The following is a 27,403-nucleotide window of genomic DNA, read 5'->3' as shown; positions in this document are numbered from 1 at the left end:
CAAGAAAATAGCTGTAAAACGGCAAACAATTTAAAATATATTTAAAGCAAACACCGTTGTTTACCTTTTGTTAACAGGAATTTAAGGTTTCTGCCATTATCAGATATGTCTATCTCCTGGGACATCTTCTTCCTCGTGGACGGGACACCGATCACCGAAGAATTTATCAAAATACTTTTTCTGCTAACAGATCCCTCTGTACGTATTAAATTATTGTTTCTAATCCCGGTGCTGAGTTCAACCTAAACTAACTAGAGCAACAAGAGTATGGACAAGTAAGAGATGGATTTCATGCATTCTTTATTGTGAAAAAGAGAGAGAGGAAAGAAAGGAGACACTGGAGGACGTGCACGCCATCATAAATCTACTGTACACATAGCTTTACTAGGCAGACCAGCCATCACAAAGCTTTAGCTAGTTGTTAGACCTGACAGCATTGATCATTCTACAGACACTGAAAGAAAGCTATCCAAAGCTGTACAGCGGCCTTGACATATAACATCAAGCTAAAACCCAGTGCAGAACCCTACTCACTCCACACTCCACAACTGATTGCTCTGACATTGCTGAAAAAGAGTGAAGAAAGAGCTAGAGGTCATACAAGAGTTCAAGGTTGTCGTCATAGTGGAGGAGCACAAGGACTGGAGTGTCAGGATGGTGGTTGTTCCAAAGAAGAATGAGGACGTGCGGATATATGTCGATTTCACTCGTCTCAACGAGTCAGTATGTAGAGAAAAATACAAACTTTCCACTGTTAAACAGACCCATGGCTCACTTGCCGGGCAAAGATCTTCAGCAAGCTTGACGCAAACATGGGTTTCTGGCATATCCCGCAAGCTGAGGAATCAGTTAAGCTAACAACCATCATTACATCTTTCGGACGTTACTACTTTAACAGCCTGCCTTTCGGTGTCTCCTCTGCACCTGAACACTTAAAGAACAGAATGGTGACAGAGGTCACCGAAGGCCAGAAACCAGATCCGAGTCCAAAAACAGTGCAAGGGGATAAGCAGGCGGGTAGTCAGAACAGGCAGAGTGGTCAGGCAGGTGGCCTCGGAGTCAGGACAGGCAAGGGTCGAAACCAGGAGGACTAGAAACAAACAGAGACTGGGAAAAATAGAAGCAAGGAAAAACGTTGGTTGACTTGGCAAACAAGACGAACTGGCACAGAGAGACAGGAAACACAGGGATATATACACCGGGGATAATAAGCGACACCTGGAGGGGTTGGAGACAATCACAGGTGAACCAGATCAGGGTGTGACACATTGTTGTTTTCCAAATTAATCGGATGGATTACAGTGTGGGCCAGATAACATCTGTGAATTTATTGGAGCTAGGGTAGGGTAAAATCATTTACTTTCCTTTTGATTGATTGCAGAGAATCACTGGCTATAGCAATACTTTATTACCTGTGAAATTAACTGTGATTAGTTTGTGGGTGAATCGCTTATTTGTTTTTCAATCAAAGAAACCACCGTGACGGTATTCCAGGATGATATTGTGTCTTCGTTTAATGAAAAGTAATTAATTGGATATAGAATAAGATACTGTACACATATTTTATGTTATCAAAATATAATTGTGCAGTTACCAATATTCCAACTTTGTTGATATGCAAGATCAGTTGGATACACACTTAGAAAACAGGGTTCCAAAAGGTTTCTTTGACTATCCCAATAAGATAACCCTTTTTGATTCTATGGAAAGGGTTCAACATGGAACCCAAAATAGTTATACCTGGAAGAAAAATCTTTGTACCTTGAACCAAAAAGGGTTCTTCAAAGGGGACAGCCAAATAACCCTATTAGCTTTTAGAAAGCAAATGTTTTTCTATCGAGTGCATTGATTGTGGACATTTTCTGTAAATAGCTTGGATACATTTAGGATAAATTTTGTACAGATTTGTTTCTATGTGTAGTATTTATTATTTGCATTTGACCTTTTTGGGTGTTCTCATGGTTCTAGCGTGAAGGCTCAGGTTTATCCCACAGAAACAGAATGAACACCAACTTAGAGATCCATCGCAGCTCTATGTAACATCCTATATCCATGGGTCAAATTGGAATTTGTAAAGTGGCAGAGCTGCCCATTTTACCCCTATATTTAACACATTGGGTGAGTAATATAATCAGGTCAGAACTTACTGGCACCCTTAATAAAGATGAGCAAAAAAATACTGTATAAAATAAATAATTCAAATATTGAGCTTTGTTGTATGCAAAAAAAAGGAGAAAATATACTAATACAATTGCTCAGAGAAAGGGGTTTTGTTTAACAAGTAATATATTGTCTCTGGAAAAAGATAAGGGTCAAAGTTTTTGGCACCCATGTCTTCAATATCTTTCAATACCTCACCCTGCAAGGATAACTACAATGAACCTTTAACAAATATATATATGAGATTGGAGAACACATTGGGAGAATTTTTAGACCATTCCTCCATATATAATATTTAAAAGGTATTGAAAAGAGGGGTGCCAATTATTAGGACCCTATCTTTTTGAGAAAAAAATATTTTTTGTTAAACAAAATCTCTACCATTTTTTTTAAATCTATTTTTGTTAGCTCAGAATTTGTATTGTTTATTTTATACAATCTTTTTGTACGATAACCTCAGGGACTATGTGGGCCAGATGTTTGACAAGTTTGGCATTGGAAGTCATGGAACGTTCGGCACACTTCGACAAAGCATTGGGACAATTAGCTTTACTCAAGATTCTGTTAAATACCGCAGAACTTTTGCGGATCACATGAATCACTCCCTTACCAAACAATCTCATTACTATCGTTCCCATCGTCCGCCTCATAACGCCAGCCAGGCCCGATCTATGAGGCACAAATAAATCCATTATCCACTGTTTACTAAAAAAGTATATTACTTTGAAATGCACCTTTGTGTGTGTGTGGGTGTGTGTGTTCGATCATGGTTGATCTCCAGAGAGAGGGGTGTTGGACTGGGAAGAAAGAGTAGGTGTGGAGGCCTGGGGGCCTGAAAAGTGTTATAGGTTACCAGGTGCACAGAGCTGAAGTGGTAGGCCCAGGGAGGGACAGGCAGGCGGGCAAGCTGGGCAGAGAGAGTAGGCCTAGAGGCCTGGAGGTATGGACTTAGGCTGTGGAGAGGAAAAAAGATCCATGGCTGGGGAGTGATCTGAAGTGATAGGCCCAGAGAGAGTAGGCCTAGAGGCCCCATCACCCCCTGGTAATCTGTTTGGAGAGCGAGAAGTGCAATGAGCGAGAAGTGGGACCCAGCAGAGCTCCTTCATTGATTATTATTGGGTAAATAATTGCCTAAAACGACCAGTGGAGCACCCCTGTGGCCGATCCCAGGTGGGGGGGTGTTGGCCCCCCCTAGAGGGTCTCACCTAACCCAGCCATGGACCCCCTGCCCACCCCCGAGGGCCCCTGGAGCCCCCCCTTCCCGCACCCCATGACAAGGTGCACGGCTGGACTTGTTGTCCATTTGGGACCTGGGATTCTTGGTTTGCAGGTCCTGGATAAAAAAAAATTGGCCTTCGTGGACAATTAGGCTAATGCTCTACATGTTGACCCAGTGAGCCATTTTTAAAGTGGAGGGCACCGAGGTCCGCTACAATTCCAGATTTAGTTTAAATGTTACTGATAATAAATTATCATATTTTTTTTTCTGACTGTAATATATGCCACTTAGCAGATGCCTTTATCCACATTGACTTACTGTACAGTGAGCGCATACATATTTAGCAGGTTTGAGATCCCTGCAGGAATTTAACCCACAACAGAGTAGCTAGTGCCATGCTCTGAGCAACAGAGAACCACAATCCTGTGAGTATGTTGCACATTAAGCAGGGTAATGTACTACTTCAAACCTCATAACATATCTGCTACCACTAGAGAGGGTTTTCATTCAAAGCTGGGAGTTTACCAAAAACACAGACAGCATCCCCTTTAGAATACTCCAGAGCCGTGTTAGGACCCTGTTACAGCAATATTGAAAAAATGTTGGATGTGCAAGTAGGCCCCTTTCCAGCAGAAGATGGGTTAGCGGTTTAAAAAGAGCCTGCAGAGCCACACATCACACACACACACAGTTAAAAGATCGTAAGCATATATTTTTAAGGGCCTTACATGAAGAGCTGCTGCAATTACTGATGTGAGGGAGTCGTCCTGGCAGATGGGAGCTTGACTGGAGGAGTACAACACACACGCACACAGGGTCTGACTGGAGGAGGGAGTACTTCTCTGGATCTGAAGCATGGAGAGAAACCCAGGATTATAGGAGTGTGTGTTCATGCGTTTGTTTGTTTGTTTGTGTGTGTGTGTGTGTGTGTGTTTGTTTGTTTGTTTGGTTGATTGGATCCCAGGATGGTAGGAGTGGGTATTTCCTCTCCTCATGCCACTTCACAGCTCTCAAAGCCATCACTGCAGCTAGTAATTAGGAAATTCTAACAGCAGATAAAAACTAAACTCAAGGCAATAATTTTACTGGTGGCAATGGATGCCTCAAAATCCTCAATAGATACAGTGGGGCAAAAAAGTATTTAGTCTGCCACCAATTGTGCAAGTTCTCCCACTTAAAAAGATAGGTACACTTCAACTATGAAAGACAAAATGAGAAAAAAAATCCAGAAAATCACATTGTAGGAGTTTTAATGAATTATGGTGGAAAATAAGTATTTGGTCACCTACAAAAAAGCAAGATTTCTGGCTCTCACAGACCTGTAACTTCTTCTTTAAGAGGCTCCTCTGTCCTCCACTCATTACCTGTATTAATGGCACCTGTTTGAACTTGTTATCAGTATAAAAGACACCTGTCCACAACTTCAAACAGTCACACTCCAAACTCCACTATGGCCAAGACCAAAGAGCTGTCAAAGGACACCAGAAACAAAATTGTAGACCTGCACCAGGCTGGGAAGACTGAATCTGCAATAGGTAAGCAGCTTGGTTTGAAGAAATCAACTGTGGGAGCAATTATTAGGAAATGGAAGACATACAAGACCACTGATAATCTCCCTCAATCTGGGGCTCCATGCAAGATCTCACCCCGTGGGGTCAAAATGATCACAAGAACGGTGAGCAAAAATCCCAGAACCACACGGGGGGACCTAGTGAATGACCTGCAGAGAGCTGGGACCAAAGTAACAAAGCCTACCATCAGTAACACACTACGCCGCCAGGGACTCAAATCCGGAAGTGCCAGGCGTGTCCCCCTGCTTAAGCAAGTACATGTCCAGGCCCGTCTGAAGTTTGCTAGAGAGCATTTGGATGATTCAGAAGAAGATTGGGAGAATGTCATATGGTCAGATGAAACCAAAGTAGAACTTTTTGGTAAAAACTCAACCTTGTCGTGTTTGGAGGACAAAGAATGCTGAGTTGCATCCAAAGAACACCATACCTACTGTGAAGCATGGGGGTGGAAACATCATGCTTTGGGGCTGTTTTTCTGCAAAGGGACCAGGACGACTGATCCATGTTAAGGAAAGAATGAATGGGGCCATGTATCGTGAGATTTTGAGTGAAAACCTTCCATCAGCAAGGGCATTGAAGATGAAACGTGGCTGGGTCTTTCAGCATGACAATGATCCCAAACACACCGCCCGGGCAACGAAGCAGTGGCTTGGTAAGAAGCATTTCAAGGTCCTGGAGTGGCCTAGCCAGTCTCCAGATCTCAACCCCATAGAAAATGTTTGAAGGGAGTTGAAAGTCCGTGTTGCCCAGCAACAGCCCCAAAACATCACTGCTCTAGAGGAGATCTGCATGGAAGAATGGGCCAAAATACCAGCAACAGTGTGTGAAAACCTTGTGAAGACTTACAGAAAACATTTGACCTCTGTCATTGCCAACAAAGGGTATATAACAAAGTATTGAGATAAACTTTTGTTATTGACCAAATACTTATTTTCCACCATAATTTGCAAATAAATTCATTAAAAATCATACAATGTGATTTTCTGGATGTTTTGTCTCATTTTGTCTGTCATAGTTGAAGTGTACCTATGATGAAAATTACAGGCCTCTCTCATCTTTTTAAGTGGGAGAACTTGCACAATTGGTGGCTAACTAAATACTTTTTTTGCCCCACTGTATGTCCTGTGAAGTGTGCTTTCATTCAGGTACGAAGATTGTTAATCTAGAGACTGAAAAACAGCTTCTATCTCAAGGCCATCAGACTGTTAAACAGCCATCACTAACATTGAGTGGCTGCTGCCAACATACAGACTCAAATCTCTAGCCACTTTAATAATTAAAAATTGGATGTAATAAATGTATCACTAGTCACTTTAAACAATGCCACTTTATATAATGTTTACGTACCCTACATTACTCATCTCATATGTATATACTGTACTCTATACCATCTACTGCATCTTGCCTATGCCATTTGGCCATCGCTCATCCATATATTTATATGTACAAATTCTTATTCATCCCTTTACACTTGTGTGTATAAGGTAGTTGTTGTGAAATTGTTAGATTACTTGTTAGATATTACTGCACGGTCGGAACTAGAAGCACAAGCATTTCACTACACTCGCATTAACATCTGCTAACCATGTATATGTGACCAATAAAATTTAATTTAATTTAATTTATTTCAGCATTCAGCAATATTTGTTTTACCTTGGAAGTAGTCTATGGGTTGACTGTAAACTACAGATGTAGTATCTTAATATGACCAGTTTCTCACAGCAGGAAATTAATCCTGCAGCAACAGGAGATGTGAATTATTATAATTAATGAACGTTTATTTTTTTGCATTTTTTGTTAGGGCAAATCAAGTCAGAATTTTTTTAATGAAAATGACAAACTTTAGAAGCCTTTTTTAAACAATTTGCATTTCCTGCAGCGCACAGGATCACACAGCAGTGTGATCAAACTAAGATTGCACACTGTACTATTTGTGTACTATAGCCACCACAGGCTAAGATTAGCATCAGCTACTTGCAAACAAAATAACACCCTCTGAAACACCTTGGCTGAAAGGCACTTCAAAACTGCTCAATAATAATAATATTAATAATTCTGTAGATTAGGTTTCTAGCACCCCTGTTTTGATCAGGGTGTTTCATTTGGTGTAGTCGACCGGATCTTTCTTTTTTAGTCCAATCCTGCTGATTGTTTTGTACAACTCTGTTACATGTTTTGTTGACTGTGCCCACATGTTCTCTCAGCCTATGTTGCTCAATCAACAAAACTCCTCCATAATTCTACTCCCACTTTAGCATTGTCTGAATTCTGAGCCAAAATCACCTCAAAGTAAGATCAACCCAAGTCCTTCAGACAAGTTTCAGATAGGAAGTCTCCTTTGAGTTTCCTGTGAATATTGCTGCTATCCCAACATAACTTACATGTTGAACTGATATCTGTCTGGCTCCCAAGTAGTTTCTGTCTGATCAGATACTAACTTAGTTGTGAGCTTCAGCGAGATACTGTTAGTGGCTTTGTGCTTTATTGATTTACAGTACTCTGTGGGGAAAAAGACTAGGACACCTTTCTCTTGTGGGGTTAAACTTTAAATGGTTTTGTAAAACTCAGTGATCTCCAGATCTTCCCTAGTGTGTTTTATCCTCCATCAAGCCCCTAGGGGAGTGAACGTAATGGCGTTCTATCTTTGAAGTCCAACAAGCACCTTTTTACATCAAAGCAAATGCCACTCAGTACAAATAAAATAGTGGCAAACACTCCCAGAGAGAGGAGGATGCGGCTCTGAAGCTCACCGAAGCAAACAGGAACAAAGAAAAAGAAAGGGAACAAACACAGATCTGTTTAAAGAAGGTCAAAATCAGTTACAGGAAATCTGCGGCAGCAAGGAAACATTATCTGAGATAGGGCCAGGGTCAGGAAGTAATGCTTGCTTACTTGATCTGTTTTTAGGTGAATATTTTCTACAGCATGTCAATCTTTTCCATCCCCTATGGGCTATACTATACCTTACGTTTTGTCCATGACCATATACTGTCCATCGCCCTAGGTTGTATCTTGTAGAGATAGACAACTTTAGTACATGGTGAACTGATATTTGAACAGGTAATGTTAGAAACAGTCACATTTACATTCAGGGCTATAGTTTAAGTTGAGGATTCAGAAAGTGGTGGAAACGTCCCCATAATTGGTATGATTCCCCGTTATAATTTTGAATACAAATCTTTCAAATAATTTTTTTCTGATGTTCCCCTCCTCATTTAATTGTTGATCATATTCATAGGAGATTCATAAGAGATTGACAGTCTTTAATATGACTAATAAATTGTGAATATTACTGTTACAATTCTCTGCCCATATGTCTGAAAATGTGATTGCATCTCACTAGTAGAAAAAATGGATAAAAAGCAGAGCATTTTATGTCTCTTGGGGACAATTAAGACATTACATTATCTCTTTGTGGATTTAGCTGTGTGTCATGTGGCCCCAAAGAGAAACAGAATCTGCAGTATTATGCTGAATCAAGCTCCATTTGAAGAATAATTGGAGTGCACGCTATACAATTTTTTTTACATCTTTGGGCTTTGTGATTCTTTTCAGATAAATATAGTTAGGGGTCTGTCTTCATTGCAAAAACAGTAGTTTGAGGTATTTTGATTCATGCACTGTAAAACTGGATAAGTTAGCAGAAGTCAATACATTTGTGGCAACTGATTGCTTCAGTTTTTTGTAGTTATGAAACTTAAAAGTATTGATGTATACAATACTTTATAATTTCTGTTAATTAATATACACATTTGATTACATGTAACTTAAAGTAATTACAATTACTAACTTTATTACACTGATCTATAGTGACTTAAAATATATATCGATTTAACCAATTTTGTTTATGTAAACATAACACACACCTTTCAGGTAGTTTTACTACAAACTTCATGTTGAATGAACGTAATATTTTTTGTTATGCTTACTTCCTAGCCATTAGCCTGTACTCAATTACAATTAAAGTTGCGACAACTAATACGCAAATTAAAAACTATAACTTACTTAAATCAAAAGGTAGTTGTACATCTAATCAAAACCTTTGTGGCAATAGCAACATGCTTAAAAATAGTAATCTCAATGCATTTGAGCAAGGAAATAATAAGTTAAGGAAAATGGTAGATCTAAGAAACACCATGACCTACAATTATTAGCCTACACACTGCAAAGGTTCACTTTTAAAGAGAACACTTTACAGTAGCACTTCCACCATGGTCGGTGTCATCTGCATCTGCATTTGGAATAGACAGACAACAAAGGACAGTATTTAGAAGTTATCACAAGTTTGGAACACAGAATCATAATTTTACTTAGTATAACTAATATATTAAAGCAGGTCAAATTAGTGTAAAAACAGTATTGCAATTTTACCTGCGACTCCATGCCCAGAGCACGCCAGAGATCATGGATCTCCTTTACAGGTAGAGTGTCGGTGACTATAACCTGGCGCAGCAGGGCAAATGTGGTCTCCATCTTCCTATTCATCAGGGGTAAGTTCCTTTCCATCTTCTGAACTTCTTAGACCATTTCCTGCCTCAGCGTTTCAAGACTCCACGAGTCCTCTCCAAGGGGGAAGTTTGGCAGAAAGTTATCTTCAGCCCACTTAGTGCAGTGGTTCATTCTCTGGATTGTTCTGCTTATTTTTCCTGCATTTACAGACCTCCTGACATCCTGCTCTCCTCAACTTGGTTCTGTAGTTACCCATCTTGAATTTGATGCTGTTCTTCCACCCATTCCACCCAGTGTCAGATCCTGCCTCTTTCAGAGAGGTGTTTCGTAACAAGAGCTGCCTTTCCTATCTCTCAATCATTTGGGTAAGCCTTGAAACTGTACACAGTAGTAGAAATGTCATATGTTTGGTCTCTAGACAACTGAAGATATATTTCATTCCTTTCAAAGGCAGAATTTTCTTCTCTAAGATTCAACTCTACCTCCAATGCAAAAGTAGGCATGTGAAAAACGTCTGGTGGCCACCTACTGAGGCGCTCTGGGGAAGACACATCTGAAAGTATTTCTGTCAGCTGTAGAACTTGTATCTCAATTGGATAGACAGGTTAACTTGTGTAGATGATAGTTCATAGGAACAAAGATGTTCTACATACCATGACTCAAAGTGACTGCAGAGAAGATAAAATGGTTATTCACAAGATATATCTGAGCAATTTTGCAGAGCTGAGGAAGCCCCCCATTGACTAGAACTGACACAAACATGCCAGGGGCATAGTCTGTGCCATCAACGGTGACCTTCGATGTAGTGTAGATTGTGCTGCTAGTTGTCTGTCCCCAAATGTATACTTCAGCTAATTCTGGTAGTGTTAAAACTAGGAGATAGTTAACATTAGATGTTTGGGTCTGTGGTGTGACAAATGATGGAGCACTGAGATGATACGCCATCATGTACTGGTGTCTGGTTGCCAATGTCTTAAAGTTCTGTGTGTCTTGTACAACCCTTTCGAAGAAACAATGTTTGCCCTCAAACCGCATAGTCATAGTCTAAATGTGCACCAAGGGCCCAAAACACTTAATAAGGTTGGGATAGTGCTCGACATAGTGATGTTTAGGGCAAAGTCTATACTCAGGGAAGATCTCTAAGAATCGGTCTGTGATCACTAATTTGACACTGCAAATACTTAATGGTCTCATCTGTAAACGCTGGACACAATGCCAATTCTATAATTTATTTCAAGTCCATCAAAACTAGCCATGAACCATCACCCTCTGGGACTTCACGGCCCACCAACAATGGAAGTAATCTGCAGAGAGTGGCATTCTCATGTCCATTCCCCCCTGTTGTCCTTTTAGAAGTGAATGTCTTGGGAATGGGCTGTGGTCTATCAACTTTGTCTGTGTGCTGATATGGAAACAGTGCTATCTTCCTGTTTAAGTAATTGAATGTGACGTACTTAAGGCGAATCATATATTTTAAGGCAAAGAGAGTTTAACAGGCAAAATACCTTCCAAAAGAACTTGAAGTGTATCTGGTGGAAAACCTGTGATGGGGTGGAAATACCGCAGGGACTCACACAGGACACAATCCACTTTCACACCAAACTGACTGCTCAGAGTATCACTTTGCACAACATTTTGTACATGAATGTCATGGTTGGCTTTAGATCTCAGGCTAAACTCTCCTTCATTGGACTGAAACTGTTTGTTGGTGGCCATACAGAATCTACAAACCTACTCTGCTCTGAAAGACTAGAAATTCCCCCCAATCCATGGGCAGCAAGATTGTGAGCCAAAACACAAAAGATGGTTCCCTTGACATTCTGACCAATGGATTCAATGAAAACGGCATCCTGATCAAGAGAACGAATGTCATGTAATAATGGTACAAGTACAGCCACAAAACCATACTTTTGGAGGTCTGTCACTTTACACAGTACGACAAGCTGTACAGTGTGTAAGGCTGATCAATATTTATTGGGTAGATTGGCAAGGACCCAGTATACTGCTGATCGTTTGTGATTTTTTTGGGATGTGCCAAGTGGGTTAGCAATTTCGAAATCATCAATATGCAGTTGGAGTGACAGTTTAAGTTCTCCTGTTGAGAATAAGTAATTTTCTTGAAAATTTGAACCATCTTTGTGGGACATGTAGTGATTTGGCTCAATATTTGGTTCTGAGATCTTGTTTATAATATCAGTGTTTTTAAACAGTTCTTGAATCATCTGAAGTATTGGAACATAGACCAATGTGTGTCCAGGCTGCTCGAAGTCTAAAACATAATGTACCGGATGGCGTTTTCTCCTCTCGGAAGATGACATCTGCGCACCTTCAGAAGCAGCACTTGCAAGAATATTACTGTCCATGACCGCATCGACAACTTCTTTAAGCATAGTATCACTAATAGTGTGGTCATGCTTCTGCAATACCTCGGTAAAGGAGAATATCTACTTTAATATGTGGTCAACTATTTATTGTGTAGCTGTGTCTGACACGATATACAGCACTTTTTAAATAAAGAAGCTACATTTTGTTTCAGCTGATTCCTCAATTCACCAGTGGCATCATCTGTTTCTGTGCTCTGGCTGGGACATTCTTCACATAAGTCATCTGATCTAGTGGCAGGGGGGTTATGAGTTTGCTGACAGACAATGTCATGACAAAAATGTGACCTAACACTCACTTCGTGTGTCCTACTCTTGTGTGAATTAAATGACAGGTACACATTTAACTACTAGCCTTCTGTCTAGAGCACCAACATCCTTCAGTCAGGCCTGTAGAGAGAAAGTATCAATAAAGAATTAGTATTACATTTTGTAGTGGTAACAGTCTTAGGGTTGGAAACTAGTATGTAGGCCTACTACTGTTCATTCAGAGAATTACAGAAAATGATATTCATAACTTTAGATATGTGTTTCACACTCAAGCCAAATATCAACGTCAGAAAATAAGCATATGTTATTTGAATAGTACATCACTAATTCAGAATTCATGTTAACTTTCAAAACTCTGAGTACTGCATTGTAATTAGGAACCATGCCATTGAATCAAGCTTAGGCTGCACCATTTTTTAGCACCTGTCACATTATACTCAGCAATTACAGACTTCCTATCAGATATCAAGGTAAGACCAAGATGCAGACCGTGTCGAGGTAACAATGTTTATTATAGCAACAGGGGAAAAGCTACAGGATGGCAGGCAGGCTTAGGGTCAGGTCAGGCAGAGGTCGGTAATCCAGAGGTGGGGCAAAGGTACAGGATGGCAGGCAGGCAGGGTCAGGGGCAGGTAGAGTGGACAGGCACATGGGTACAGGATCAGGACAGGCAAGGGTCAAAAACCAGGAGGACGAGAAAGGAGAGACTGGGGGAAAGTTATGGAAACCTATTGCATGAATGTTGAGCGTATAAGTGATGAATGTTAGCTCTGTATGTATGTTGTCATGACATCAGATTAATCCACCACACTGGTAAGTATTGAAGACATATCTTAATTAGCCCTATCAGATTACAGTAAAGCATATTATAGATTTTTTGTAAATATCGTAGTAAAAGGTTATAGTAAAAAGTCCACTCACAACTCTTGAGAATTCTCTTCTGCATAACACATGTAACACTGTTATAACACTGTAATACTTCATGGTCTCATTAGAATGTCAAAATAGTGGCATTTAGCCATTGTAACGAGAGCTGTCACAGAAGTCCCTGACACCAATCTCGGTGCCCATGTACCAGCCACCGAAGGGGTGGTTCTAAATGTTTAGAAATGCTTACAAATACTTTATAAAATGATCATAATACCTCCGAGATGTTGTAGCGAGAGCTGTCACAGAAGTCCCTGACTACCAGCTCTGTGCCCATGTACCAGCCACTGAAGAGACAGGTGGTAAATTCCAGCCCCCACACCTCTAGCAGCATGCTAGATACAGCAGGCAGGCTGTCCCACTTCAGATTCAAGTCCATGAACCAATCATACTTGTGTGCCGAAGCATAGAAGGACAAAGAGATGCACTCTAATGAATAACAGTCAAGGTTTGGAGGAGAGATGGTGAATGTGACATAACTTGACTAATTAATTCAAATAAATCGGCTAGCACCTGCTCAGTCTGTCATGGAAAGAGTTCCTAATATGTTGTACACTCAGTGTATAGACTGTATATATACTGAACAGAATAAAAATGTAAAGTGTTGGTCCCATTTTCTTGACCTGAAATAAAATATCCCAGAAATGTTCCGTACTCACAAAAAGCTTATTTCTCGCAAATTCTGTTCACAAATTTGTTTACATCCCTGTTAGTGAGCATTTTTCCACTCAGTGTATATCGTCTTAAGTTGTATGTAACCAGGACAAAGAGCATATTTCTCTACGCAAGCCTGGGCAAACACTGGATCATATATTTATTTTGATACAGGTTAAAAACAATGGCACATTTAATCTACGGCAAAGTTTATTTGTAACGTGGTATTCAACCTTTTTAGATGTTTTATTCATCTCTGTCTTTAATCAATCAGTAAGTTAAGCCAATTAAGAGATATAGCACCTTCTAAATGGTTTTGCCACCTTCTCTAAAGGTCTTGCCCCTCCTGAGAGGCAGCATCTGAACTTTTCAATAGAATAGATGTCTGCTCTGCTGCAGAGCTAACTGTTTAAACAGCTAACACCAGCAAACAGATGGAGCCAGGGACCTCAGGTGGATGTATAAGCAATGGGATCGGGAGCAGCCGGGCTAGCCATGAGGTGAAAAATGTATCTGGAGGCTTTCAATAACTCAACCCCATACTTGCAATAATACATTGGATAAACGTGAATATACTCCACCTTATAAATTGTTTGTCACATTGTAATCTGTTGTAATCCATGATAGCCAAGTACCCCTGTCCCAGTAGCGGATGGGTTTCCATTTTGTTTGCGCCATAATTTAAAAAAAAAAATATTCCCAAAGCCTTGGCAACATCTTATGTACACAATACCAACACATTATGTCATCATTCATCCTCACATTTTGTTTTTGTTTTCCTCATACAAAATATTTTTCAAAAGGAGTCAGGGGTTTATTTTGTCCAGACTTGCCTATACATCCCTATTCTGAAACCCCACTACATCAATGCAACAGCAAATCACATTCACTACACTGCATATCATTAACAATGAGTTTTAAGAGTGAACACAGAATTACAAAAGCTTGAGCATTTGTAATAGATTAGAAAAAAGTTGCAACTAACATTTCCCTTGTGCATTCAATTCTAGATTTATTCATAGTCAAATCGGGTTTTGTATCTTTTCAATTCCCACTTGCAAATGTTATCTATGATGTAATCACACAGAGCTATATTTCATTTACCAGCTTACACTGACTTAACACAAATATAATATTATACATGATTATTTTAAATATGTGCTGTTGAATCTTGGCTCCTGTGAAAGAAAGAGTAGCAACCAGAGAAGATTTATCCTACAGTAGATCTAGCTATCATCTACTGTATCTACAGAGATATATTCCCTAAACTACATATTTTATGATCAGTCATTTCACATTATCACTTGACAAGTGTCATTCTTTATGTGACTGGACGATGATCTACAACACATATGAATGATGGGATTCAGTCACTAATAAGGAAATGGGCTTTGAAGCTTGTTCCAGATGTGGGGGAAGTATTTTAAAGCTGGACCTGCTCAGTATGCTTTAGATTTGTTTAAAGTAGAATGGAAAAGCAAACATTTCCTCTCAAGTGGGCTCCCAAGTGGCACAGCGGTCTAGGGCACTGCATCTCAGTGCTAGAGGCATCATTACAGACCCTGGTTCAATTCCAGGCTGTAGCACAACCGGCTGTGACTGGGAGTCCCATAGGGTGGCACACAACGGCCCAGCATCGTCCGGGTTAGAGTTTGGCCGAGGTAGGCCGTCATTGTAAATAAGAATTTGTTCTTAACTGACTTGCCTAGTTAAATAAATTAAATAATGTGTCTGTCAGATATTTTTGTCCCGAAGCAACCTCTTATATATGGCCCAACTAAAGCCATGCTTTTTGGACTTATTTGAGGCACTTACCGGTATTTCCAGCATTCCAGCATTATGCACAAGGTTTACTGCATGTAGAGAATCCTAAGATCTAAAGGTTTTTCAGTATCAGGGACTGGGAGACTAGTCCGAATCGAGGGAACGATGAACAGAGCAAAGTACAGAGAGATCCTTGATGAAAACCTGCTCTAGAGCGCTCAGGACCTCAGACTGAGACGAAGGTTCACATTCCAACAGGACAACGACATTAAGCACACAGCCAAAACAACACAGGAGTGGCTTCTGGGCAAGTCTCTGAATGTCCTTGAGATGCCCAGCCAGAGCCCGGACTTGAACCCGATCTAACATCTCTGGAAATAAGTTAAAATAGTTGTGCAGCAACGCTCCCCATCCAACCTGACGGAGCTTGAGAGGATCTGCAGAGAAGAATGGGAGAACCTCCCCAAATACAGGTGTGCCAAGCTTGTGGTGTCATACCCAAGAAGACTCTGTAATCACTGCCAAAGGTGCTTCAACAAAGTACTGAGTCTGAATACCTCATGTAAATGTTTTTGCTTTGTCATTTTGGGGTATTGCGTGTAGACTGATGAGAAAAAAAAGTTTTAATCCATTTTAGAATAAGGCTATAGTGTCACAAAATGTGGAAGTGGGTCTGAATACTTTCCGAATGCACTGTACTTCCATGGTTTCATTGACTCTCCCCTTCAAAGAGCCGTTGAACTCACCAATTCTGCTGATCAAAATGAGATTTGAGTCTTGGGGTTGTGGGTTGATGTGGGTGTGATTTGTTCGCTTTATCATACCCTGGCAATTACTGTTGTTTGTCCCTCTTGAGTCACAGTAGAAACAACTTAGCCACTACCACTTTCTCAAAATAGTCAGAGTTAATAAAAAAAGAAATAAAGAAATCTGTAACTACTTTTGATGTTTTTGAAAAAGAGGTTAATGTCACGCAATTTCTCAATTAATAAAATTTGCATAAGAAAGTCAGTGCATTGCAGACAGTATTGAGTCAGCTGCTGCTGGCTGTGCTCAGGACTGATTTCTAAGAATGTCTACAACTTCAGCAGGAAGCTGTCAAACTATCCTAAATAAAGCACAAGCTGCTACACGCTGTTTATCAGTGCCTAAGATCACTAGCTAGCTAGCTGTTCCAGCTCAGAGTTTGTCAATCAGTTATGGAAAAAATACCCAATTGTCATCCTTGAGAAAAAGTAAAGCTACCAAAATAGAAAAGGACTCAAGTAAAAGTGAAAGTCACCTAGTAATTTTTTAAAAGTGTACTTGGTTTTAAATATACTAAATGTATAAAGTAAATGTAATTGCTAAAATATACAGTATCATAAGTATAATTCCTTATATTAATTTTAAGCAAACCAGACGGCACATTATATATACAGTGGGGAGAACAAGTATTTGATACTCTGCCGATTTTTCAGGTTTTCCTACTTACAAAGCATGTAGAGGTCTGTAATTTTCGTTATAGGTACACTTCAACTGTGAAAGACGGAATCTAAAACAAAAATCCAGAAAATCACATTGTATGATTTTAAGTAATTAATTAGCATTTTATTGCATGACATAAGTATTTGATACATCAGAAAAGCAGGACTTAATATTTGGTACAGAAACCTTTGTTTGCAATTACAGAGATCATACGTTTCCTGTAGTTCTTGACCAGGTTTGCACACACTGCAGCAGGGATTTGGGCCCACTCCTCCATACAGACCTTCTCCAGATCCTTCAGGTTTCGGCGCTGTCGCTGGGCAATACGGACTTTCAGCTCCCTCCAAATATTTTCTATTGGGTTCAGGTCTGGAGACTGACTAGGCCACTCCAAGACCTTGAGATGCTTCTTACGGAGCCACTCCTTAGTTGCCCTGGCTGTGTGTTTCGGGTCGTTGTCATGCTGGAAGACCCAGCCACGACCCATCTTCAATGCTCTTACTGAGGGAAGGAGGTTGTTGGCCAAGATCTCGCGATACATGGCCTCATCCATCCTCCCCTTAATACGGTGCAGTCGTCCTGTCCCCTTTGCAGAAAAGCATCCCCAAAGAATGATGTTTCCACCTCCATGCTTCACGGTTGGGATGGTGTTCTTGGGGTTGTACTCATCCTTCTTCCTCCAAACACGGCGAGTGGAGTTTAGACCAAAAAAGCTCTATTTTTGTCCCATCAGACCACATGACCTTCTCCCATTCCTCCTCTGGATCATCCAGATGGTCATTGGCAAACTTCAGACGGGCCTGGACATGCCCTGGCTTGAGCAGTGGGACCTTGCGTGCGCTGCAGGATTTTAATCCATGACGGCATAGAGTGTTACTAATGGTTTTCTTTGAGACTGTGGTCCCGGCTCTCTTCAGGTCATTGACCAGGTCCTGCCGTGTAGTTCTGGGCTGATCCCTCACCTTCCTCATGATCATTGATGCCCCAGGAGGTGAGATCTTGCATGGAGCCCCAGATTGAGAGTGATTGACCATCAGCTTGAACTTCTTCCATTTTCTAATAATTGCACCAACAGTTGTTGCCTTCTCACCAAGCTGCTTGCCTATTATCCTGTAGCCCATCCCAGCCTTGTGCAGGTCTACAATTGTATCCCTGATGTCCTTACACTGCTCTCTGGTCTTGGCCATTGTGAAGAGGTTGGCGTCTGTTTGATTGAGTGTGTGGACAGCTGTCTTTTATACAGGTAACGAGTTCAAACAGGTGCAGTTAATACAATAAATTAGTGGAGAACAGGAGGGCTTCTTAAAGAAAAACGAACAGGTCTGTGAGAGACGGAATTCTTACTGGTTGGTAGGTGTTCAAATACTTATGTCATGCAATAAAATGCTAATGAATTACTTTAAAATCATACAATGTGATTTTCTGGATTTTTGTTTTAGATTCCGTCTCTCACAGTTGAAGTGTACCTATGATAAAAATGACAGACCTCTACATGCTTTGTAAGTAGGAAAACCTGCAAAATCAGCAGTGTATCAAATACTTGTTCTCCCCACTGTATATATCAGTATTTATTTTACTGATAACCAAGGGCACACTACAACACAGCATTTACAAATTAATTAATGTTTAATGTGTGTTTAATGAATCCACTAGATTAGAGGCAGTACGGATGACCAGAGATGCTCTCTTGATAAGTGTGTGAATTGGACAATTTTCCTGTCCTGTTAATAAGCATTCAAAATGTAACGAGTACTTTTGGGTGTCAGGGAAAATGTGTGGAATAAAAATACTGTTAAGTTCCAAGAAATGTTCCATACCAACAAAAAGCTGATATCTCAATAGTGTGCACAAATTTGTGTACATCCCTGTTAGTGAGCATTTCTTATCCACCTGACAGGTGTGGCACATCAAAAAGCTAAACAGCATGATCATTACACAGGTGCACTGTGTGCTGGGGACAGTAAAAGGCCACTGTGCAGTTTTGTCACACAACAAAATGCTACAGATGTCTGCAGTTTTGAGAAAGTTTGCAATTGGCAGGCTGACTGCAGCAATATCCACAATATCCTCTGTTGCCAGAAAATGTAATGTCCATTTCTCTACCATAAGCTGCCTCCATTGTCGTTTTAGAGAATTTGGCAGTACGTCCAGCCTCACAACCGCAGACCATGTGTAACCACGTCAGCCTATGAAGCAGCTGAATAATCTCTGTACAAACTTCCAGAAACTGTATCAGGGAAGCTCATCTACATGCTTGTCGTCCTAACCGGGGTCTTGACCTGACTGCAGTTTAGCGTCATAACTGACTTCAGTGGACAAATGCTCACCTTCGATGGCCACTGGCATGCTGGAGAAGTGTACTCTTCAGGAATGAATGCTGGTTTCAACTGTACAAGGCAGATGGCAGATAGTGTGTATGGTGTCGTATGGGCAGGAATAAGCTACGGACAATGAACACAATTTTATCAATGTAGGGATACCGTGTCGAGATCCTGTGGCCCATTGTCGTGCCATGCAGCCACCGGCATCCCATCATGTTTCAGCATGATAATGCACGGCTCAATGTCGCAAGGATCTGTACACAACTGCAGAGGCTAAAAATGTCCCAGTTCTTCCATTGCCTGCATACTCACCAGACATGTCACACATTGAGCACACATTGGCCACAATCAACAGCCTGGTCAACTCTATGCAAATGAGATGTGTTGCAATACATGAGGCAAATGGTGGTCACACCAGATACTGACTGGTTTTCTGATCCACATCTCAACATTATTTTTAAGGTATCTGAATTTCCAGTCGTGAAATCCATGGATTAGGGCTGTAAACTGTAACTCAGTAAAATCTTTAAAATTGTTTCCTGTTGCGTTTCTATGTTAGTTCCGTGTACATTATTTTCTTTAGGAATGTAGTGAAGTTAAAATTATCAATGAAATATAAATTGTAAAGTACAGATACCCCAAAAAACAACTAAAGTAGTACTTTACAGTATTTATACGTAGGTACTCTCCACCACTGTTGTCAATGAAGCTAGCTGGTAGTAGCTCGCAGGCACAATGAACAGACAGGCCATATTAGCTAAATCAGCTTTCAAGTTACTGGAGAGTGGCGATGTGTGTGTTTTGGTGATGTTTCGCATTTACAGCTTTCTCACTATCTCTTACCAGTGTGCATCTGTTAGGCAGTGTTTTATATGGAATCATATCACAAAACAAGTTGTGGAGGGACACAAAATGCTCTGTGTCGGTTTTGAATTATTTTGGAATATTGACAAGTGGCAGTGTAAATGCAAGCGTGCATCGTCTCAATTGTCAATATGACCAAAACAGTGGCAGACTTGAGTAATCACTGTCAAACACATCAATTGCGTTGTCTTATGTAAACATGTCCGAGGCCCGAGGTGCTGTGTAATGGTTAGGTCTGTCTCACTGTTTGAAGGGTGTTATGATTGGATAGAACTTAATTAGCACAGCTTCATGAAGGGTTTCCCTAGGTGATACAATCCCGTGTTAGTGGGTAAGTGACATGATTGTAATCCAAACCCAACCCTCATGTAAGTCGTGAGTTACACAAATCTCACAAAACTGTTTTGAAATATACTGACTTTGGCTCAATCCCAACAGTTTGCAGTTTGAAATGTAACAGTCACATTTCCTTCACATGTTTCCTGCAATTTCTATGGGATTAATGATTAACAAGTGGCAGCAATAAAAAAAATGAAAACCCCTATTCTGAACTAATATTTATACCAAATGTTTTAAGGTCTATGCACAGATCAGCTACAAAGCAACCCATCCATAGGAATACGGGTATTTTTTTATCCTCTACGACACAATAAGCAATAAAAGAGTTACTTCAGCTGCATTGCAAGACAAATATCTTCAATCTCTAACGTTAACGTTACTTCAATAACGAACTATGACAATTCTGACTTTTTTGAAGGAGCAAGTCAAGTTTACAAAATTGTTCATTCAATTTCCAGTAACATTAAATGCTTTAGCTGAATTCTTTACTTCCACTGGGTTTCACAAGATGATAGCCTTGCTTTCTGGTTTGCGCAGGAGTTCTTAAACATTAAACAAGACAAATTACAATTCGTATAACTGTGAACCGCACACATAGAAAGCTAAATGCATAGCTAGCTGGCCAATGTTAGACAGATTTTTGTCAATTAACTTCATGACAAAAAAAATGGCATTATAATTTGTCTCTACAGCTAACATATTCCTGTTAACTGTAAATGTTTTGCATGATTTGTTATAAAGTTATAATTCCTTACATTTGCTTCAATCCTAGTATTTTTCTCATCCATTACTCTTCAAGCAACTCTCCAGGGTTGGGTTACAGAACATCATTCTCAATTAGCTTTGTTTCGAGGGCCAACTAGACGGCTGTAAAGGCACTACGCCTCACTCAAAGTTGAATTGGATATCATTACGACTTGATGACCAAAATTATCCTACTTAAAAAAATATATACATTTGAGCACTGGAATAAATGTTCCTGACTAATATCGATGCGATATAGGCCGTTTACAACCCCAAAAATTGCTGCAACTTACAATTCCTTTGGATAGAATCAACTTGAGCAAAGTGATGTGTAGAATCAATAAAAGTACTATTCCCGGCCAAATAATAGGCCTTGTGCAATTAAGCTCCACCCACCAAACACACACGCACAACCAGACATTAATTGATTGATTGATTTCTTAGGCGCACAGAACAGGTAGGCTGGTTTCATATACTCCTTCGTATGTGTCTTCTCTGCAGAGATCCGCGAGGCGTTCAAGGTGTTTGACCGTGATGGGAATGGCTTTATTTCCAAGCAGGAGCTAGGCATGGCCATGAGATCCCTGGGATACATGCCCAACGAGGTGGAGCTGGAGGTCATCATACAGAGACTGGACATGGACGGTGAGACACGCACACACACACACCGACGAAAATACTCAGGGCACGCACACAGGCACACACACAAGCACCCACATGGGTATGCATACACACATTCATGTGTGCTCGCAAACCCACTAGCATAACAGATGTCTTCGCCCCACTGTCATCAACAGGTGATGGTCAGGTGGATTTCGAGGAGTTTGTCACTCTCCTCGGACCCAAGCTGACAGCAGCCGGAATGCCTGACAAGTTCCACGGAACCGACTTTGACTCCGTGTTCTGGAAGGTAAGTAATAATTACCCGCATCTCTCCTGCTGATTACCACTGACAAGCTGAAGCAAAGTCTTCTGGGTGATCAGGATGCTTCGCTATAGCTGTCATAAATTATTTATTATTTATCGCGTTTATCTGAGTCTTTGTGACTTGGAACAAAGACAAATGTAATTGCCAGATTTGGTTGGATGGTTAATAGGACAGTGCCATCCCTTTCCTACGCTTGTCTTATTATCAAATGAAGTGAAATCTATGTAGATGTAATCAGGCATTGATTCTGTGACAGTTTCCCAGATAATTACCCTCCCATATTGAGAGTAATAGGAGTCACCAAGTATTTAGAGACTGATTCAGGCTTCCCTTGACAATGTCTATGCCTAAGCAGTGTTGTGTTCAATCTAAAACAAACACACACGTTGTAATGTGTGTATGGAAGTGTATGTTCCCAAGTCAAGACAGTCATTCAATATGTCACCGGCATCAATGGGCAGTGTTGTGCTTTTCACTCCATTGGGGTGAAAAACATAAAATCATCCTTGAAACAGTATCTCCACCATAGTGACAACAGCTTGTGATTGTCTGTGCGTGTGTGCTTGTGTCCAGACTGACATGCAGAAGCTGACGGTGGAGGAGCTGAAGAGGCTGCTGTACGATACGTTCTGCGACCACCTGACCATGAAGGACATCGAGAACATCATCAAGACCGAGGAGAGTCATATAGAGAACGCAGGGGCCTGCCAGGTGGATATAGACAGTAAGGGATCTTATAGTACACACTTTGTAGTAGACACTTTATAGTTCACACTTTATAGTTCACTCAGACCATGCGTCTCAGGTGGATATAGATCATAAGAGACTTCTTGTACACACTATAATACACTGTGTATAATTTTTTTTTTTTTGAGACAGGCATATAGATTAACTGAGAGGGAGTAACAGGTGAGAGATATGGAAAGTTGACGTGGTGGGAAAATGCATAGCCCGGAGGTAGCTGCGTTATATGTACAGTAGCTCTTTTCCTCTAAAATACCTTCCTTGTCCTCTTGCCTCCCTTCCCTGTCAAGCAGCTAGTCCAACGCAGCAAGTCAAGCAGACGTGTGTACGCAAGAGCCTGATATGTGCTTTCGCCATTGCTTTCATCATCAGTGTCATGCTTATCGCAGCCAATCAGGTGCTGCGGAGCGGCATGAAGTAGACGGGGACACCTATGGCCTCCTGACCCTCTGAAAGAGACTAATGTAAGACACCTGGACAAATGACTGAGGAAAAACTTCTAAACAACAACCAAAACCCAACCATGACCAGAACAACAACAATGACAAAAACAACAACAGACGATCAAACCAACATTAAAATAAACTGAAAGGAAAAGAATACATGGCTCTCATCCAATTGACTTCATGGGCATATTTCCCAACTTGCTTCTTAAACTCCTTTCTGAATGGAACCCATTGCGCCCCTACTATGTGGGCCTGGAGGATGATCATCATCTGTGCATGAAGTGCATGGATTTAACCAGTCGTCTCTTGAAACATTTGTAGAAGTTATTATAAGTGTATATCCATAGAACTGTGTAACAAACATAGGTGTGTTTTAAATCACGTATGGTCAACTGTGAATTTCACTTTTGTTAATGGGGTTGGGGTCGGAGGTCAAGGTGTCAGGTTAAGGACCAAAGTTCAGTGGTCAGGGGAGGGAATGGAGAATTTGTTTTTCTGTACTGTGTACCAAATTTTATTTAATGATAGGAATACTTCACAGTTCTGCATGAACATAAGGGCTGTTTAGTAGACTACATGCTCGTATTGTAAAAGTAGTTTGTTGGGGAACTGTTCTTATCGACGTACTGTGGACTATTAACTTCACTGAGCACCCCATGACGATCATCATAGTATATCTTACTGCCAATGAAAAACAGCTCAGACGTGATGGATTGTATTAGCATATCACTGAGAAATCCTAAAGTATGTTATTGATATTTGTTATATGTGCATAACCTAGTGCAGGTAGCTAAGTGGTTAGAGCTTTTTGCCAGTAACCGAACGGTTGCTGGATCAAATCCCCGAGCCAACAACGTACAAATCTGTCATTCTGCCCCTGAACAAGGCAGTTAACCCTTCTGTTCTCCGGTAGGCTGTCATTGTAAATAAGAATTTGCTCTTAACACATTTGTTTTTATTAACATACAAAGAAGAGGGTTGTATAAGATGAAGATGGAATATATTTTGTGCTCCTTGGTCAGTCCTATTTACATGGCTATATTGAGCAATAAATCATGAGTATATACATATCACATGTGATATCACCGGCCAGACATGATCTATATAGTCCTTTAGGCTCATCTATAGGGCAGCCCTGCACTGGAGAATCAAAGCAGGAGCAATTACTGCTTCTGTCCCATGGTAGGTTCTTGTTGTCCTTGGGATGCAAAGCCCGGACGTCTATGAGATAAAAGAAACAAACAAAAATAACTCATCTTTAAAGGACCTAAACAGTTATTCTGAAACTACCAGGAAGTTTAACAAGACAGGCTAAGTGGGTGGGGAGCTTATATTCATGAGCTCACCATGACTGACAGCTTTTTGAAAGCTCTATGTCAAGCAACTTGGATGTTTTGAGAAGTGTTGCAGTAAAATCATCTCAAGCACATTTGGTGATACACAAAGTAACTCAAACAACGTTAAAATTGCATCAATTCTATATATATTTTTTATACATCTCCTGTTTGGAATGTCTCTTGTGGTGAGGTTTACAGCAGCACTGACAAATTTGTTGGCTTTTGTTCCATGCTGGCTGAATACCTAGCTAACCAGTAATGAACACCAGACACGGATGAATGGGGTAACATATACAGTAAGTAGCTTTGCCATAGATGAAGAGGGTAAACTTTTAATTATATTTACTATCACCCTACAGTCAAAATTTAGCACCAGTAGAGTAGCTATATGCACCACGCCTCTCTGCAAACACATCTTTTATATTGGTTACAGGGCAGAACGTATGTAGGTAAGATAACATCATGTTACAATTGGTGTAATAAAATGAGAGTTAAAGGGATGTCACCTTGTACCCTTAATAATGATTCCAAGTGTTTAACATGGGGGAGGGGACCAGTAACTTTATGATAAAACTTTGTCAATGTAGAAGCAACAGTCATTTTTCATGGTCATCATAGTTTGATGACCAAAGTTTCCTTCAGATATTTCATGAAAAACTTGATTAAGGCACTACTGAAACATCAGGTTTCTATCCTCTTTCATTCTGGAGCTATACCGCAGCTATACTGAACATCACATGGCCCGTGAAGCTCTGCAATAAAGCACTACTCCATGCCTGTGTAACATTTACGCTATCCAGGTGGTCTTTAAAGTGTTCTGCATGTTTGCCAATGTTGCCATTGAATGACGTCCATGAATACTGAGAGAATCTGTATACATCTGTAAGATACAAATGTCAACCAAAGCTATGAAAGTAAATCACTGTATGTAGTTAAAGGTCTCTTACAAAACACAAGATAATGAACATTTAATAGCGCATCATTAGGGCCTAGATTCAATCAGTTCCAACGCTAACCAGCGATATCTGACAACTGCATTGCAGTTTCATTGTTTTGTTGAGGTGATGTCACCTTAGGTGATGTAACTGTGCTGGAGCTATCAAATTGGTGAGCCGCTGCTCTTGTCGTCATTGTCACGTTTGACGTTTTACTGCACTGTTAGGAGCTAGCAACAAAAGCATTTCGCTGTACCCACCATAACATCTGCTAAACTGTGAACGTGACCAATAAACTTTGATTTGATACCACACCCGTCCTTAAACTCCCACCTGTGTTATAAGTTCAGAACGAGAAAATGTAGCCAAAATAGAAAAAATGACACTCAAATTGAAAATCATTGAAGTAAATAATGAGGATTTATACAAAAATATATACATTACCGCTCAAAAGTTGGGGGTCATTTAGAAATGTCCTTGTTTTTGAAAGAAAAGCTGATTTTTTGTCCATTAAAATAACATCAAATTGATCAGAAATACAGTGTAGACATTGTTAATGTTGTAAATGACTATTGTAGCTGGAAATGGCAGATATTTTATGGAATATCTACATAGGCGTGCAGAGGCCCATTATCAGCAACCATCACTCCTGTGTTCCAATGGCGCGTTGTGTTAGCTAATAAAACATAATTTTAAAAGGCTAATTGTGCCCCGGGGCCTCCCACTCCTCTTTCTATTCTGGTTAGAGCCAGTTTGCGCTGTTCTCTGAAGGGAGTAGAACACTGCGTTGTATGAGATCTTCAGTTTCTCTGCAATTTCTCGCATGGAATAGCCTTCGTTTCTCAGAACAAGAATAGACTGATGAGTTTCAGAAGAAAGGTCTTTGTTTCTGGCTATTTTTAGCCTGTAATCAAACCCACAAATGCTGATGCTCCAGATACACAACTAGTCTAAAGAAGGCCAGTTTTATTGCTTCTTTAATAAGCACCACAGTTTTCAGCTGTGCTAACATAATCGCAAAAGGGTTTTCTAATGATCAATTAGCCTTTTATAATGATACATTTGGATTAGCTAACACAACGCGCCATTGGAACATAGGAGTGATGGTTGCTGATAATGGGCCTCTGTACGCCTATGTAGATATTCCATAACAAAAAATCTGACGTTTCCAGCTACAATAGTTACAACATTAACAATGTCTACACTATATTTCTGATCAATTTTATGTTATTTTAATGGACAAAAAAATTGTTTTTCTTTCAAAACAAAGGACATTTCTAATTGACCCCAAACTTTTGAACCGTAGTGTATATAAACGCAACATGCAACAATTTCATTGATTTTACTGAGTTACAGTTCATATGAGGAAATCAGTCAATTGAAATAAATTCATTAGGATCTTTCACATGACTGGGAATAAAGAGGAATCTGGGAATCTGTTGGTCACAAATACCTCAAAGAAATGGGCCTCAGGATCTCGTCACAGTTTTTTTTGTGCATTCAAATTGCCATCGATAAAATGCAAAATTCCTGCCCCAACCATAACTCCACCGTCACCAATGCGGCACTGTGTTCACAACGTAGGCATCAGCAAACCGCTCGCCCACAAGACGTCATACATTTTTTTAAAGAAATACACGTGGTCTGCAGTTGTGAGGCCGGTTGGATGTACTGCCAAATTCTCTAAAACAATGTTGGAGGCAGTTTATGGTAGATACATGAACATTAAATTCTCTGGCAACAGCTCTGGTGGACATTCCTGCAAATTGCACTCTCCAAATTACATTCCTGCCAATTGCATGCCTCTTTAAAACTTGAGACATCTGTAGAATTGTATTGTGGATGACAAAACTGCACATTTTAGAGTGGCCTTTTATTGTGCA

The 27,403-nt window shown here is 40.3% G+C and overlaps 1 protein-coding gene across 1 annotated transcript in view; it reads left to right on the top strand.

Moving 5' to 3' along the window:
- The window catches only part of LOC110526006 (calcium-binding protein 7-like), a 54,086-nt gene extending 28,073 nt beyond the window's left edge, over positions 1-26,013 (top strand). Inside the window, exons 2-5 of the mRNA XM_036980163.1 lie at positions 21,632-21,775; positions 21,928-22,040; positions 22,632-22,782; positions 23,096-26,013. Coding sequence (XP_036836058.1) covers positions 21,632-21,775; positions 21,928-22,040; positions 22,632-22,782; positions 23,096-23,223 — 536 coding nt within the window. The 3' untranslated portion in view covers positions 23,224-26,013. The remainder of the gene's footprint in view (positions 1-21,631; positions 21,776-21,927; positions 22,041-22,631; positions 22,783-23,095) is intronic.
- Positions 26,014-27,403: the final 1,390 nt, after the last annotated feature.

The sequence above is a fragment of the Oncorhynchus mykiss genome, chromosome 6 (assembly GCF_013265735.2).
Source record: "Oncorhynchus mykiss isolate Arlee chromosome 6, USDA_OmykA_1.1, whole genome shotgun sequence".
Lineage (NCBI taxonomy): Eukaryota > Metazoa > Chordata > Actinopteri > Salmoniformes > Salmonidae > Oncorhynchus > Oncorhynchus mykiss.
The sequence above is the reverse complement of the archived record's forward strand: the minus strand, read 5'-3'. Positions and strand labels throughout refer to the sequence as shown.